This window comes from Bufo gargarizans, chromosome 4, assembly GCF_014858855.1.
Source record: "Bufo gargarizans isolate SCDJY-AF-19 chromosome 4, ASM1485885v1, whole genome shotgun sequence".
NCBI lineage: Eukaryota > Metazoa > Chordata > Amphibia > Anura > Bufonidae > Bufo > Bufo gargarizans.
This window is the reverse complement of record NC_058083.1, coordinates 389,602,847-389,620,730: the sequence shown is the minus strand read 5'-3', so window position 1 is coordinate 389,620,730 and position 17,884 is coordinate 389,602,847. Positions and strand designations below refer to the sequence as shown.

Genomic DNA, 17,884 nt, shown 5'->3' with positions numbered 1-17,884 from the left:
GCATGCCGATTATGTTTGCGGGTTTAGCTGCAGATTTCACCCTTTTCAATGGAAAGGTAAGATCTGCGGCAAAACCGCATCAAGTCCACACCAAAAACCACAATTAGATTTTGGTGCGGATATGCTGCACATAAATCCGCATGGAAATTTGTGCAGATCTTATGTGCATACCTGTGAGCAGGTAGCCTCAGGGGAACTGCGCAGTAGTACAGGTAAATGCACATTAGGGCTCATGCACACAAATGTTTTTTGCGTTCAGTATCCGTTACTTATACTGAACCATTAATTTCAATGGGTCAGCAAAAAAAAACTGAAGTGTCTCCGTGTGAATTCCGTTTCCGTATTTCCGTTCCAAGATAGAACATGTCCTATTATTGCCTGCAAATCACGTTCATGGCTCCATTCAAGTCAATGGGTCCGCAAAAAAAAGAAAACAGAACACATACAGAATGTACTCTGTATATCTTCCGTATCCGTTCCGTTTTTGTGGAACCATCTATTGGAAATTTTATGCCCATCCCATTTTTTTCTATGTAATTACTGTATACTGTATATACCATACGGAAAAAACGGAACGGAACCAGAAACACTACTGAAACAAAAAACGGAAAAGCGGCCTGCAAAACACAGAAAAAGCCATACAGTCGTGTGCATAAGCCCTAAGATCCACATGAATATCCATGCAGGCAGTAAGTTGTGATGATGAATTGATACATTTATTATCTTTGTGTCTGTGCTTGGTAACCAGGTATTCACTTCGGTATTGTCAGCATCCAGACTATAGTGTTTAAAATAATTTTCCATTCACACTTTAACAGGCCAATGGCATCAGTGACGAGAGACGTGTTTGGTAACCTGCCAGATGGCAAGACAGTGGAGAGGTTTCATCTTGAGTCAGACTTCATCAAGGCCGAGATTATATCCTTTGGCTGCATCATAACTCGTTTAGAAACAAAAGATAGACATGGACATTTCAGAGATATTGTCCTTGGGTTTGATAGTTTGGAAGGTGAGTTTTATTTTTCTCTTTTTGTACAGGTCTGGTATATCCTGGTTTGATAGTGTAGTAAAGCTTTAACCTTGTGGATGTACTGATCTACCCATATTCCTATAGTAATATATAAAGAGTTATTTTGGAATCATCCAGTTAGTTAGAAGAGCAAACGTGCAGGGACCACCCAAATTAGTCAGGTCACTGACATAGTCCAGTATAATTTGGATTCATCAGAACCCCTAGTCATGCTAATATAATAGGCATGTGGCTGATGTTAAAATCTATGGTCTCTACTGTCTTTATTGGCTCATATCCAGGTTCCTGATCCATCTGTACGAGAAACATGGCCCCTCTGTTGGCCGCATCTCCTGGATCGACCAGGACTGCCCTGATCCAAACTGACTGCATCATAGTAATTTATGATAGTCAGTTCCTATCTAATTATTTGTGTATTGTACTGTGCTGACACATGATCATGTGAGGACAGTACAATAGACTCACAATCAGATAGCAACCGACTGTATTATAAATCACCATGATGCGGTCAGTTCGGGTAAGGGGAATTTCTGCCAACCACAGTGTTTCCTGGACCGAGCATGGTCATGTGAATCAGTCCTCAAACACGGCACAGTAAAAGTCTGGCACTTCTGGTCAATGTTTCCAAGATGGTCAATCTTTAAAGCTGACTGAAAGTTTTCTCCTTATGTACAGTAATAGTGAAATGCACCTGATGAATACTTCAGACTCCTGCCGTACAGAGCTGGCATAACGCTGCAAGGAATAACATATAAATTCTATAACTACCATACGTTCACACAATAGCCACAGATTGCTCAAATGGGGTTCCTTTTAAAATTGTACCTCCTGGGTCTTACAACAGCACTATAACTAAGTTTTAAAAGTATTCAGTTCATCCTATTCACTCTACTCCCCCCCCCCCCCCCTTTCGAATATTCCCTTTCAACTCCACTTGTTCCAGTACTCAAAATTAAGTTTTTCTATATGAGAATACGATTATTTGACTTAAATAGGATCTTAGCTGTTTTCGAAAACTGGTGTCCCTAATCCCCCAATCACATGATCTAGAACTGATACTCACTATAAAAAAGCTGTAGTCAGCTACCTCTTTATACCAGACAATGTCAACAGAAACCAGGTTCTCCAAAAAGAACAAGAAGACAACTACTCAAAAACTTATATTTATTTATTTATTAATGGTATGCACTTATGTAGCGCTACTGTATTCCACAGCGTTTTACAGACATTAGCATGACGTTGTACCCAGTGGGGCTCACAATCTAAGTTCCCTATCAGCATGTCTTTGGAGTGTGGGACGAAACCAGAGTGCCCGGAGGAAACCCACGCAAACACATGGAGAACATACAAACTCCATGCAGATAGGACTCCAGTTCTGCAAGACACTAGTGCAAACCACTGAGCCACTGTACTGCCCATCTAACAATAACTTGCTGATTTATTCACCACATGTGAATATGCAACATTTCGGCTCATGAGTGATGTGAACCTAACCTTAGATAGCAACCAAACACACAAGTGTATGGCCAACAGTTGTCTCCATTGACTTGCCCATAGTTTGTTTATCCATGAGGGGAAAGGGAGACGTGCAGAAACTCCTGACACCACCTTCTATCCTGACCAAAAAAAAAGGATGGGATGGGGTGAAATTCAACATATTCACCTTCATTTTTCCCATCAGGCGATTGCCCATGAATCCCACTGTAATCAGCATATTAATCTAATCTGTAGTCTCCAGCACTCCATCAAATGTGGGATGTGTTTTTAACCCAAATAATTTTCCATAAGTATTAATAAATGGTTCTACCCCCACCCAACCATCTTGATATACTGTATGTAATAAAGTCCCTGCCTCTACCTGAGAGCTGAATCACTTGTAATATAACTTAGGCTACTTTTACACTTGCGTTTAACTTTTCCTGTATTGAGATCCAGCAGAGGATCTTAATACCGGAGAAAAATGCTTCTTCCGTTTTGTCCCCATTCATTGTCAATGGGGACAAAACGTCACTGAACAGAACGGAATGCTCCAAAATGCATTCCATTCCATTCGGTTGCATTCCCATACTGGAGAGCAAACCACAGCAAGCTGCGGTTTTTATTCCGCCATGGGATGCGAAGCAAGACGTATCCGTCATGACCAACAATGTAAGTCAATGGTGCCGGATTCGTTTTCTCAGACACAATAGAAAATGGATACGTCCCCCATTGACTTTCAATGGTGTTCATACCTGATCTGTCATTGCTATTTTAAAGTTCATATGCAGATGGTTGTATTATCAGGAACGGAAGCGTTTTTGCTAAACCCTGCCAGGTCAGGCAAAAACGCAAGTGTGAAAGAGACCTTACTGTTCACTGCCATTCAAAGCCAGCGAAGTAACCTGATGCTCTTCTGCCCCAGTTAATCTCTCACTGAGCAGGTCTAACATCTCGAGACTTTCAGAAATAGGCAATGGGACACTAAAAACTGTGTTTCATCATGTATTTAAATACTCCCAAGGGAATAAATTTCAAAAAAGGACACATTTTATTTTATAGAGCAAGAATTATTCAAATGTATTTGTGATAAAAGAAATAGCACATTTAAAGTACAAATACTGTTTTGCAGCCGTTTAGAAGAACAGTAATCGAAATGTTTCACAATGATTTGACTGCCAGAAAGGTGTGATGTTAGCTGTGTATAGCGATAACATCAGTTACATAGGAAGTGTAGCATAGATGCAGCCAACTCCTGCGTGGGAGATATGTGGTATAATTGTATACGTGTATGGTGGCTCACCCATCTTGATTTCTGGACTTTAGGTGCCCTGTTAAGGAAGTTTTCCCCCCAAAAACTCTGAAGAAAAATGTATATAACTTAATTAGATTAATCTTCAATAATTTTTTATTGAATACTTTGCAAAATATAGTAAATGTATGCCCGACACGGCATAATATCACAGTGTGAAGTATATCAAAATACATTTTCCAGAAAGAAAACAAACATAAAGTACATAACACAAAACAAAAGAGGTCCCATCAAAGCTCACGTCAGTATTGCCCATGCTGAGGTAAATGTTGTAATATTATGTATAAATCCCCACCTTTGACCCAGACCCGCCCACCCCAAACCTCCCCAAAACCTACCCCGAGCCTTCCGAGTGTACCCAAATCACCAAAGACATTCCGGCAGAGGCTTAGCATAGGGACTTGATAACCAAGGCATCCAGTTGTTAAAACATCGTATGCATACGGAAGAAGAGGAAGCAAACATCAGTTTGCAATGCATGTGGTGGTTAACGGACTCAGCCACTTCCAATGTTGACGGAGTACCAGGTAACTTCCACCTCCGCGCTATTATATTCCGCGCTGCACTTATCATATGGGCCGTTACCCATCGTATCCTGAAAGGAATATCTCCTAAGCCTATTCCCAGAATGGATAGAGCAGGGGTCAAATTTAATGTTGAATCCGTGACCTGCCGGATTAAAGCTTCCATCGCGTGCCAGAATTTACGGGTGTAAGGACATTCCCACCACATATGTAAGGGAGTACCAACTGACCCACACTTTCTCCAACATAACGGGGAGTAGCCAGGCGAACAGTGGGCTAACCTATTTGGGGTTAAGTACCATCTGAGTTGTATTTTCCTAGCCTGCTCTATATGATTTAGACATTTAGTACACTTGAAGGACCATGACATTGCTTCCCTCCACTGGCTCATGGAAAACACGGCACCCAACTCTTGTTCCCATCGTAACATAAAAGATTGTTTCCCACTATCTTGGTCTAATAATAAATTGAGGTATATACCAGAAATGTTCACTCTAAATTGCAGGGGAGATGCGACATAGGGCTGCAAAGGACTCTTACAAGAGTGAGGTGGAGTTAATGGGTAGTTATTTAACAAGTGACGTATCTGTAGGAACTGGTAAAAAAGGGCGTTAGGGATGGAGTAGGTGTCATGCAGTGACTGGAAATCTTTTAGGCCAGAGGTTGTATAAAGATCCCCCAGCTTAACCAATCCTTTAACCACCCATGATTTTAGGTTCATATCAGAAATATGGTATTCAAGTGCTATGAGAGGAATGCTATCTTTTGGCACCGTAAACCACTTCTTTACATTTCTCAAATACGACCATATGAAAAGAGATGCTTGCATTGTAGGGAGAGGAGCCTCATAGCAAAGTCTCCCCAGTTCATGAGCTGCTAGAATGGCTGGGAGTGAATGCTTTTTAACAAACGCCCTTTCTATCTCAAGCCACTTATCGGGAGCGGATGGAGACCACCACTCCAGCGCCTGCTCTGCCAAGGAGGCCAAATAATATTTATATAGATCTGGTACCCCAAGTCCCCCAGCTTTAACCGAAGGATACAAAGAGGCCTTCGGGATTCTAGTGTGCTTATTCTGCCAAATAAACGCCAAGAGGTCTTGTTGGAGCATGATTATCAGTTTTTTAGGAATCTGCAGTGGGAGACATCTGAACCAGTAAAGCACTTTTGGTAGGGATAGCATTTTTGCAGCATTAATTCTCGCGACCCAAAATAACTGGACCTGCGCCATACGGGAATAGTCACCTTGTAGGTCCTTTCTTAGGTGATTAAAATTAATGGAAACTGTCTCCGACGAGCTTTGTGCTAACTCTATCCCAGTGGTGTATCTTGGTTTTGTGCTGCCCTAGGCGAGACTAAACTCGGGCACCCCCCTAATATAAATTTGACCCACCCCTTCCTTGTTAAAAAACAATGTGCAGCTAGAGTTAGTACAGTATTAATCCCTCCCTAATTCTCCCCCCTCTAACCACCCAACGGGTCCCAACCCCCTTACCCCATAAAACAACTAAGGCTACTTTCACACTAGCGTTCGATCGGATCCGTTCTGAACGGATCCGATCATAATAATGCAGACGGAGGCTCCGTTCAGAACGGATCCGTCTGCATTATTTTAGCATATAACAGCTAAGTGTAAAAATAGCCTCGTACGGATCCGTCCAGACTTTCAATGTAAAGTCAATGGGGGACGGATCCGCCTGAAGATTGAGCCATATTGTGGCATCTTCAAACGGATCCGTCCCCATTGACTTACATTGTAAGTCTGGACGGATCCGCACGCCTCCGCACGGCCAGGCGGACACCCGAACGCTGCAAGCAGCGTTCAGCTGTCCGCCTGTCCGTGCGGAGGCGAGCGGAGCGGAGGCGAGCGGAGCGGAGGCTGAACGCCGCCAGACTGATGCAGTCTGAGCGGATCCGCTCCATTCAGACTGCATCAGGGCTGGACGGCTGCGTTCGGGTCCGCTCGTGAGCCCCTTCAAACGGAGCTCACGAGCGGACCGACGAACGCTAGTGTGAAAGTAGCCTTAGTAATTGATTTTTTGTGAATTACTGTAATTTAAGTACTTACAGTTTTTGAAGACAGCAGGCTCAGGGATCAGTGCATTGGTGGCCGGGGACTGGCCTCAGTGTTCACCTCCGTGTGGCGTCACGACGGCAACGTGAGAACGCAAAAGGCAGGGGAGGTCGAGAGAAAGTCAGGAGGGGGAGGAAGTAAGTTTTTCAACTCCTTCACTATGTGGTGCCGGCAATGCCGCTTGCATAATGAAGGATCGGACAAGGGGCAAAAAATATATTTAGCATATTGTGTAACTATCACTAAGTAAACAAGGCATTTTGCCGCCCCCTTTTCAAGTGCCGCCCTAGGCAAATGCCTTGTTTGCCTTGTGATAGATACACCCCTGCTCTATCCCTAAATATGGAATGGACCGATCTGACCATTGAAAGGGGTATACTTGCTTTAACCTATTCATTGTGGTTACAGGTAAGTGGAAATCTAAGACTCATTTAGTTTATAATAAGAACTATTGGAAAATTGCTGCAGTATTTGATGTAGAGCTTTTAAAGAGCTTTCAGGGTTCGATATTGTTAATATAACATCATCAGCATATAATCCAATCACGTGGGAAACATCTCCCGCTTTAATTCCCTGTATACTGTGACATGTCCGAATCCTAGCAGCCAGAGGTTCCATTGCCAACGCAAAAAACAACATAACATTAGTAAAAACAATAACGGAAAGGAAAAGGTGATTAGACATCCTAAAACTGCAATGAGCAGGATTCTAGAGTCTAAAAAGGGGGGTCTGCTTAGAGGGTGACCACCACCCTAGCACCAGAAGAGCAGACCTAGTGGGGGGGAAAAAGAGATAAGTTCTTACGTATCTCCCATCCCGCACATCCAGAAGAATAAAGTAGGTGAGGGAGTCCTGGAAGTCATGTTTGTTCCCATTCTGGCGCAATTCTCGCCGACTTGTTTCCACGCTCTTCTGCAGAATTGGTATTATCTCCGATTGAAAGCAGGCCCATCTTGTGTAGAAGGAGAGAGGCATCCTGCGGGGTGTTGCAGGCGGTCATCTGCCCCTTCACCGAGATCAGTAGCTTTACAGGGAAACCCCAGCGATAACGGATATTCTTGTCGCGGAGGATACGTGTAAGTTGCGCAAATTCCTTCCTCTTCACTAATGTGGCTGCGGACAGGTCTGCGAATACTTTAATGTCCTTAAAGGTTTCAGTTGGTGTCGGGTTTTGCCGCAGGTTTCGAAGAAAGAGATCTTTGGCGTGGTAAAAGTGAATTCGCGCTATGACATCACGCGCGAGAGAAGGATCTAGTCCCTTTGGCTTAGGGATGCGATGAATCCTGTCGATCAGTAGGTCTCGTTCAGATAACTCAGGCACGGCTTCTTTAAGCAAAGTTTGCAAATAAAACTCCAGCTCTGCTGGGCCTACCGTCTCTGGAATTCCTCTGATGCGCACATTGTTACGCCTATGGCGATCTTCCAGATCCTGGATCTTTTCTTTTATGGCCGCCACATCCTCCTCCAGCGCTTCATGCGCATCAATCAGAGAGTTGTGTGACGCAGCATTTTCAGCCATTTTGCTTTCCACGTGGGTGACTCCTACTCCCTGTATATCGTGCTGCAGATCTTTGATCATGCCGGAGATGTCCGCTTTCAGCGAGGATCTTAGGGAGTCCAGCAGTGTGCGCAGTGTCTCCTCTGTAATCGAGGGAGCCCCAGCTTCAGCAGAAAGGAGAAGCGATGGGCCTCCACATGCAGCAGGGGAGGGAGCAGGAGTCGCAGAGAGCCGGGGAGAAGAAGCAGGAGATCCCTCAGCTCCGGCAAATCTTGCCAAGTCAAAATGTGCCATGCTGATAGACTCATACCCAAAAAGACTGAGTGCTGTAATAAAATAAAAAGGTACTTCAACAAAGTATTACTTTAAGGGTGTGCACACTTATGCAACCATATTATTTTATTTTTATAATTTTTCTTCCCTCTACCTAAAAGATTTCAGTTTGTTTTTCAATTGAGTGGTACAGTTTATAGGTCACATTAAAGGTGGAAAAAGTTCTGAAATGTTTTATTTTTGTCTAATTTTTTTACAGCACAGAAACCTGTAATTTTAACAGGGGTGTGTAGACTTTTTATATCCACTGTATAACATAATTGATTGGATTGTTATTGCTGCTAAAGCAGTATATGTTATCATTTAAGGCTACTTTCACACTAGCGTTCGTCGGTCCGCTCGTGAGCTCCGTTTGAAGGATCTCACGAGCGGACCCGAACGCCTCCGTCCAGCCCTGATGCAGTCTGAATGGAGCGGATCCGCTCAGACTGCATCAGTCTGGCGGCGTTCAGCCTCCGCTCCGCTCGCCTCCGCACGGCCAGGCGGACAGCTGAATGCTGCTTGCAGCGTTCAGCTGTCCGCCTGGCCGTGCGGAGGCGAGCGGATCCGTTCAGACTTACAATGTAAGTCAATGGGAACGGATCCGCTTGAAGATGACACCATATGGCTCAATCTTCAAGCGGATCCGTCCCCCATTGACTTTACATTGAAGGTCTGAACGGATCCGCTCAGGCATCTTGCGCACTTAGAAATTTTTCTAAGTTATTAATGCAGACGGATCCGTACTGAACGGAGCCTCCGTCTGCATTAATATAATCGGATCCGTTCAGAACGGATCCGATCAAGCGCTAGTGTGAAAGTAGCCTAACAAAGACAGCTTTTCATGTGCCCAGCGAGATAGCTGTAATGTGCAAAATAATTTGTAATGCTATATCTTCGATCGTTCTGCAATGCCCCTTGTTGTATTTAGAGTAGTGAGTTCATTCAAAGTATTCTTTGTATTCACAATATGGTAACAAATGTACTGGTTTTGTTTTTGCTGCTGAACAGCATACATTACCGCCTTGATGCTTTCTATGGAGACAGCTTCTCTTGTGCCGAGCGGTATGGCTGTAATGGTGCTCCCTCCAATTACTTTGTTATATTTTAACCCGTAGAGGACCAGTGCCATACATGTACGGTGTGGTAATCTGGCGGGTGCGACGATCCGTGGCAGGGGTCCGGCAGTCACTAATAGCTGGACCCCTGCTGCATGCAACGGCATTGGTGAAAACACTGATGCCGGCGCATTAACCCTTGATGATCCACGGTCCGCACTGACTGCGACACATGCGCTGTCCATGCGGGCATTGGAGCTGCCATCAGGTGTCCGCGCTGCTGTGACAGGGACCCAATAGCATGGAAGGCAAACTAATGCCGTAATTAGGCATCATGGTTGCCTTCTGGGAGAACCTGTGAGACCCAGCCCCCTGGATCTCACAGGCAGAAAACAATTAGGTCTCAAGTAAAAAAAAAAAAGCATCCTTTTCCAAAAAAAAGTAAAAAAAATAGGGAAAAAAGAAAAGTAGACATATTAGGTATTGTTGCGTCCATATAGACCAGCTCTATAAAAATATCACATGACCTAACCCCTCAGATGAACACCGTCTAAATTACATAAAAACTGTGCTAAAAAAATATTTTTTTTGTCACCTTACATCACTAAAAGTGAAACACCAAGCAATCAAAAAGGCGTATGCCCCCCAAAATAGTACCAATCTAACCGTCACCTCATCCCGCAAAAAATGAACTCATACCTAAGACAATCGCCCAAAAAAAAACAACTATAGCTCTCAGAATATGCAGACACTAAAACATGATTTATTTATTTTTGTTTGAAAAATGATATTATTGTGTAAAACTTAAATAAAAAAAGTATACATATTAGGTATTGCCACGTCCGTAACGACCTGCTCTATAAAAATATCATATGACCTAACCCCTCAGGTGAACACTGTAAAAAAATATAAATTAAAACGGTGTCAAAAGCCATCACAAAAAGTGTAATAGCAAGCAATCAAAAAGTCATACGCACCCCAAAAAAGTACCAACAGTTCTAACCGTCACCTCATCCCACAAAAAAAGACAATCGCCCCCCAAAAAAGTATACATATTAGGTATTTCCACGTCCGTAATGACCGTCTCTATAAAAATATCACATGACCTAACTCCTCAGATGAAGACCGTCAAAAAATGTAAATAAAAACTGTGCTAAAAAAAACTTTTTTTTGTCACCTTACATCACTAAAAGTGCAACATTAAGCAATCAAAAAGGCGTATGCCCCCTGTAGGGATTCGCTCTGGTAGGCAGGGTAGACGGACGCAGTATAGAGGCAAAAAGACGGTTGTAAAATTTAAAGTTCAGTGTTTATTCACACAAAAAGCAAAAACAACACTGTGCAGAGCCCTGGTGTTAATTCACACCACATAAAGTCCACAGCACAAACATGTCACCTGGCGGACTGTTTTGTCCATGGCAATCCACAGCCGTCCACAGCAGGCTTTAGGGCGCCTGACTTTCAGCGTACGGCTCTCCAGCACGCTACCAACTGGTTGGAACCCAAGACCACAGTGCTTCACAGCTTCACTATGAAAATGCAGGGTAATCCACACACAGCTGTGACTTCTGGCTGGGTTTTTATTCCCAGCCCAAAACCTGGCCTGGAACATGGGTAACAGCCACCCACCGTGCTCTTTGGCTGCTCCCAATAAGAACCAACGGATCGGCTTTACAGCCACACTAAGTAAAAACACTGTGTCAGCCAGCCTAGCTGCTGCTGACACACTAAACTACTGGTTACTATCTCACCGAGGCCAGGAGCCTCAGTGACACGTACCTTCCATCAATGACGGACCCCTGCGCCTTCCTACACCCCCCAAAATAGTACCAATCTAAACGTTACCTCATCCTGCAAAATCTGCCAAAAAAGTGAACTTCTAAAATCTCATCTCCATTTTCTATTAATTATTGTGGAACTACTAAAGGGTTAACAAAGTTTGTAAAAATCTGTTTTGTATATCTTGAGGGGTGTAGTTTCTAAAATGGGCTCACTTTTTTGGAGTTTCTTCTTCTATTATGTAAGCCTCACAAAGTGACTTCAGACCTGAGCTGATCCTTAAAAAGTGGGTTTTGGAAATTTTCAGAAAAATTTCAAGATATGCTTCTAAACTTCTAAGCCTTCTAACGTCCCCAAAAACTAAAATGGCTTCACAAAATGATCCAAACATAGAACAGTAGACATGTGGGGAATGTAAAGTAATAACTATTTTTGGAGGTATTACTTTTGTGGGGATTTGCTCTGGTAGACACCCTTGCGGACACAGTACAGAGGCAATGACAACGTCTTTAACTTAAACAGTGCAGTTGTTTTATTCACACATAAGTAAAGTGACAAAAAAGGCAGTTTCAAGGAAAAACAGTCACCTTAAGTCTGGTGTTTGTTCACACCAGGCTGCAGCACATGTCCTTGGGTAAAGCAGAAGCCCACGTGCTTTTTCCCAAACAATATAGCAGTCCTAAGTCCCTGCCCAAAATCTCAGGTTCCAACACCCAGACTGACAAAGCTCCAGTATCAGATGGAGGATAATCCACACAGCTGAGACTGCTGCCTGGGTTTTTATCCTAAACCAAAACCCGTCCTGGAACGTGGGGAACAGCCACCCACCCTGCACTTTGGTTGCTCCCAGTAAGAGCCGGCCCGGATCGGCTTTACAGCCACACTAAATAATCAATAGGGTCAGTCAGCACTAGCTGCCGCTGACACTTAAAAATACCGGCTCTTACCTCACCGAGGCCAGGAACCTTGTTGACACACATCTTCTGTCAATGACGGCCCCTTACGCTTTCCTACACTATTATAAAAGTAGAGAAATAGGAATTTGGAAATTTGCTAATTTTTAAAATTTGGGGGTAAATTTGGTATTTTTTATAAATGAAAATGAATTTTTTTTCAACTAAATTTTTTACCACTGTCATGAGGTACAATATGTGACAAGAGAACAATCTCAGAATGGCCTGGATAAGTAAAAGCGTTTTAAAGTTATCCCCACATAAAGTGACAGATGTCAGATATGTAAAAAATGGCATGATCCTTAAAGGGCTTCTGTCACCCCCCAAAACTCATTTTTTATTTTTGGGCATATTAAAACCCTTATTGGACGACTATTCCCTATATAGGGCTCTTACCTTGTTCTGTGGCTTGGTTTCACTAAAAATCGATCTTTTAAAATATGCAAATGACTTCACTACCAGCAAGTAGGGCGTCTACTTGCTGGTAGCCGCCGCATCCTCCTTTAAAAAAAAGCCCCCTCCTCCTGCTGATTGACAGGGCCAGCGAGCGCTCTTCTCCTCTGGCTGGCCCTGTTTGCAATTCAAATCCCGCGCCTGCACCTCATTCGGCGCTCCCTCAGTGCGCCTGCGCCGATGACATCTTCTCTTTCGGGTTTAGAGGTGACATCATCGGCACAGGCGCACTGAGGGAGTGCTGAGGAAGCGAGCGTCCTTCTCTCAGAGCGCCAGGCGCGGGATTTAAATTGCAGACAGGGACATTCGGAGGAGGAGAGCGCTCGCTGGCCCTTTCAATCAGCAGGAGGAGGGGGCGTTTTTTTGAAAGGAGGATGCGGCGGCTACCAGCAAGTAGACGCCCTACTTGCTGGTAGTGAAGTCATTTGCATATTTTAAAAGATTAGGGAATAGTCGTCATATAAGGATTTTAATATGCCCAAAAATGAAAAATGAGTTTTGGGGGTGACAGAAGCCCTTTAAGGTGAAATATGGCAGGGTCCTGAAGGGGTTAAACACTTTGGATGAACTGATAACTCTGAACACAATAAGGGGCGCTACAGAACAATTGAAGACACACTATCCATTATTTTCTACATTAAGAAAAATCACAAAAATTATATAAATTAAAGGACATTTGATGGACTATTCATAATTAATTAAGAAAAATAACTAAATAAATAAAAAATAACCATATAAATCGCAGACTGTCACGATCAATTGGAATACTTTTTTAATATATTTTCTTATAAATTTTTTATATACTTTTTTCTCTTTTACTTTTTTTATTGACATATCACAGTCTTCACCATCACTGGCTTTGATAAATATAAATCATCGATCGATCATGTCAAATAAGAACTCTTTGACTTAAAATATTTTGATCTGGACACAATTATGGAGCAACAATAAGAATAAGAGCAGACTTGGAAACTGCCTTTTTTTTACGTATTTTATTTAATTTTTTATTTTATTACTTTGTATATGAAATTGTGTATTGTGGTACATTAGGGATGATGAATTATTATGTATATACATGCTATTAATTGATTTATTTTATTATTTTGTCCTTTAATTAAAATATACGTTTATTTTAATGCAACTCCAGATGATCGAGTGTGTATTAGTCTAATTAAGTTATAAAATTCCAGATATGATGTGTTTTAAATCTCACCACAGTTCAGACAGGGAGAGCCTCTAAACAGCAAACAGGGCTTTTGTAATACTAGAGTATTGAATAGCTGAGCAATGATCAATAAATCTGTAGTTCCACTATAGTTACACTATGTATTAAATAATAAAGTTCTTATATTACATAAAAAAAAGTTTTAATTTAAAACAGGATACCATCTGTTAAAAAAGTATAGTTTATGTCAATATACTGAGCTGTATCTACATCCTAAACTGACTTGAGAGCAAACAAAGCCCCAAAAATACAAGAAAAAGCAAATGTAAAGCAATCTAATACATGTTGATATAATCCATAAGAGCTATAAACTAGGAAAGGATTACCGGATTGTACAGTGAGATTGAGGTATAGGATTATAGATCTCCGGTACAAGAGAATAATTGTAATAAGTTACTATAGCTCTGGATAGGCTTGCCAGTGAAGTACCATACAGAGAGCCATGGTAGAACAAGGTAAGAAACAAGGGTCAAGGGCATTAGCTTCTTCCAAGCCTAACTGGCGCCAAGTGTAAAAATAGAAATTAAAATTGCATCTGAATCAGATGGTAAAGGGAATAGAGCACCATATCTTCAGCCTAACAGATAAATGCAACTGTAGCCTTAAGAGGACATGGAACCACAAAGATGCCACAGTAGAAAGTAAGGCACCTGGAGGTAGCAGTTAGCAGATGTGCAAATGATCTATATAGAAGAGGAAACACCCAAGTTAGGTCAAGTTCTCACTTCAGTTATTTCCATCAGTTATTGTGAGTGAAAACCAGTAGTGAAGCCTACACCGAGATAAGGTATAATGGAAAGATCTGCACCTGTTCTGTGCTTTTGCTTCGCTCCTGGTTTTGGCTGACAATAACTAAGGGAAATAACTGACCAAATAAGAGCCTCATTCACAGGTCCGTGTTCCATGTTCTCCACGGACAGCACATGTCCCCGTTCATTCACACATTAGTGTTTTAGCATGTTCCGTGGGTCAATTTTTTTTGCATGGATGCATGCTCTATCTATTTTACGGATCCATCACACCCATTATAGTCTATGTGTCCGTGAAAACCACGGATGCCATCCGTGTATTACGGATCATTAGGAAGAGATGCTTTGAAAACTATTTTTCAGCTGTTCAGTGTCAGTGAAACACAGATGACACACGGACAGCAAAAAACAGACACACAGACCCATCACTGACATCTTCACGGATCTGCAAAAAAAGGGGGTTAGTCAGCACCTCCCAGTGCGCAGGTGCACGCTGCCATGGCAAAGACCTAGAGGAAAAAAGACAATGCAGCAGCACCCTGCAAATCGGATAAAGTACAACAATGCCATATTCACCAAAATTATAGTGCTAATGCTACGCTTATTTATAAAGTGAGATGCTTGGCCAATGCATTTTGTACAAAACCATCTGAGCCCGTCTGCCGAACGTCAAGGCGATCTCCGTTAGACGGGTCCTAACACTAAATACCATCTGTTATGTGCCACAATGGCCGACATAAAATTCAGGGAGTGTTGGATCCACATGCATGCTGGGTCCACTCTGCCTTTTACCATTTTTGGTGCCATAATGGCCTCCATTACAAGGGATGCAGGTACCAACATGCATTCCGAGCCCACTCTATACCTTTCCTTGTGCCAGACAGCTTCCAATGAATGTATTGAGAGCAGGCCACAGCTTTATACTGAAAGTAATTAAAATCAGCCTATGGGGCAGATGGTTTTGTACAAAATGCATTGGCCAAGCATCTCACTTTATAAATAAGCGTAGCATTAGCACTATAATATTTGTGACTATGGCATTGTTGTACTTTATCTGATTTGCAGGGTGCTGCTGCATTGTCTTGACATCTTCACGGAGGCATCAATGACCACCTTTTTACGGATTTAACCACAGACACGGACGTGTGAATGAGGCTTAAGTGAAGTGAGAACTTTGCTTTACTGAGATCAGTCTGAGCAATTAAAGGGTCACTGAGTTTTCATAAAACTTTTAATATGTCATAGAAATATATGAGAGGAATTTCATCAGTGGGGCTCTGAGTGCTGAGACCCCCAAAGATCGCTAGAACGAGGAGAGAGAAGCGCTCACATAGCGCACTCTCTCTTCACTTTAGGGGACAGAATTGAGACAGGCCCATACCTTTTCTATTGAGTCCACCTCACTTCCTCTCCTGCAGCGAGGAGAGAGCACGATATGCGAGTACTTCTCTCTCCTTGTTCTAGCGATCGATTGGGGGTCTCAGCATTCAGACCCTCACTGATCAAAACCTTTCATATTTCTTTATGAAAAATTTAAAGTTTTATAAAAACTCACACTTTAACCACTTCACGACATTGGGTCTTTAAAGATGGCGCCCGCTTCGGAGTGGAGCGAGCACCACAGCCACTGGGTGCCTGCTGTTTTATTATTCTATTCCATTATTCTGTACAAATTTTAAAAATATAAAAATTCAAATCAGCCCCCCTTTTCCCCAAAATCTAAATAAATAAACAATTTAAAAAAATAACATCATGGGTATCGCCATGTGTGAAAATGAACATACTATTAAAATATAAAGTTATCCCATATGGTTAATGGCATAACAGAAAAAAATATATTTAAAAATGGCCCATTCGCCGGTTTTTCATCACTTTATCACCAAAAAATATCGAATAAAGAGGGATCAGAAACTCATACACACCCCAAAATGGTATCATCAAAAACTACTTTTGTGTCTGTAAAAAGTGAGCACTCACAAATCTTTGTAGACATAACTATAAAAAAGTTATGGGGGTCAGAGTATGGCAATGAAAAGAAAAAAATTATCCTTTTAAAAAAAAAAATTCAGTATTAAAATGCAAGAAAAACTATACGTGTGGTATCACCAGATTTTTACTGACCAGGACAATGAAGAGCACAAGTCAGTTTTACCGCATAGTGAACGCCATAAAAAAAAAACTATAAAATTGTGTCAGAATTGGATTTTTTCCAATTCCACCCCATTTGGAATTTTTCTCCTTCTTCCCACTACATCCTATGCAATATTAAATAATGGCATTGGAAAGTACAACTAGTCCCGCAAAAAACGGGCCCTTATACGACTAACAGAATAATAAGAAAGTTAGGGCTCTGGGAAAGCAGGGAGTGAAAAATGAAAATGCAAAAACAGAAAATCGCAGCAAATGTCAGGAAAGGGTTAAACGTGAAATGCAGGAAACGCTATCAACAAAGGAATATAGTGTACTGTATTATAATGGCTTCTTTTTTGCCCCTAATAGTGCAGAGATATCAAAATATTATAAAAAAATATATTATATGACTCCTGTTCCCCCCTGCTGTGTGAGATGCAGGCCTCTTTAGGCTGCGTCCAGGTGCAGGCAGTCACAATGACATCACCGTGACCTCCTGCGATGGGTCATTGTGTCTCCTGAGACCTGACACAGGAGGTTGAGGTGATGTCGTGACCACCTGCTCCATCTATAGGCCCTGTGTCCTATGAGGCTGAATGGCGGGGATAAAAGCCATAGGCTCCCGTTCCCCTCCGTAAACTGCTGCCCGCTCAGAGGTTGATTGACCGTTACCTGAGGCAAGTTGCTCATCTCGCCTCATGGCAGGTGTGGCTCTGGATACTCATCCATATCAAAGGTCATAAAATGAGAATGCTGGAAAATATTGAATTAAAGAGGACCTGTCAGCTTTCCTAAGGACATGTTCATATCTGCATTGGAGGCTCCATTCAGGGCCTCCATCACAGATTTTGTCAAAAAGTCCTGCATGCATCCGCTAAAAAAGGCATTCTTCAGAACGGAAACCAATCATAAACAAGTCAGTTTGGCTCTCTTCCTGTCAGTTATGTGCCGAATCCAACAATCCTGTGATTTCATTGTTCTGCTCCTGTAACAGAGCAGAACTGCGGGAATAAAGAATGCTGATGTGAAAGGGCCCTAATGTGTATGTTTTAATAAATAATTATATTTCCCATGAAATAATTATTTTGAATCTTTTCTTATACTTCACTGCCACTGTGCCATTCCTCTGTCATTCCTCCTGAAACTGTGTGAATAAGTGTACATGGTAAATGCCCTGTGTTGTCCGTTTATTCATACATTTCAAAGAGATGTGATAGAGGGAACCACATGACCTAGAATTCTAAGAACACATGCTCTGATATTGTTACGGTATTTCAAAAAAACAGTGGAAGGTCTTCTGCATTGGAGGAC

The 17,884-nt window shown here is 42.2% G+C and overlaps 1 protein-coding gene across 1 annotated transcript in view; it reads left to right on the top strand.

Annotated features, from left to right (window-relative positions):
• Positions 1-17,884, top strand: part of GALM (galactose mutarotase) — a 68,364-nt gene that overhangs the window by 5,733 nt on the left and 44,747 nt on the right. The window contains exon 2 of the mRNA XM_044290323.1: positions 819-1,009. Coding sequence (XP_044146258.1) covers positions 819-1,009 — 191 coding nt within the window. The remainder of the gene's footprint in view (positions 1-818; positions 1,010-17,884) is intronic.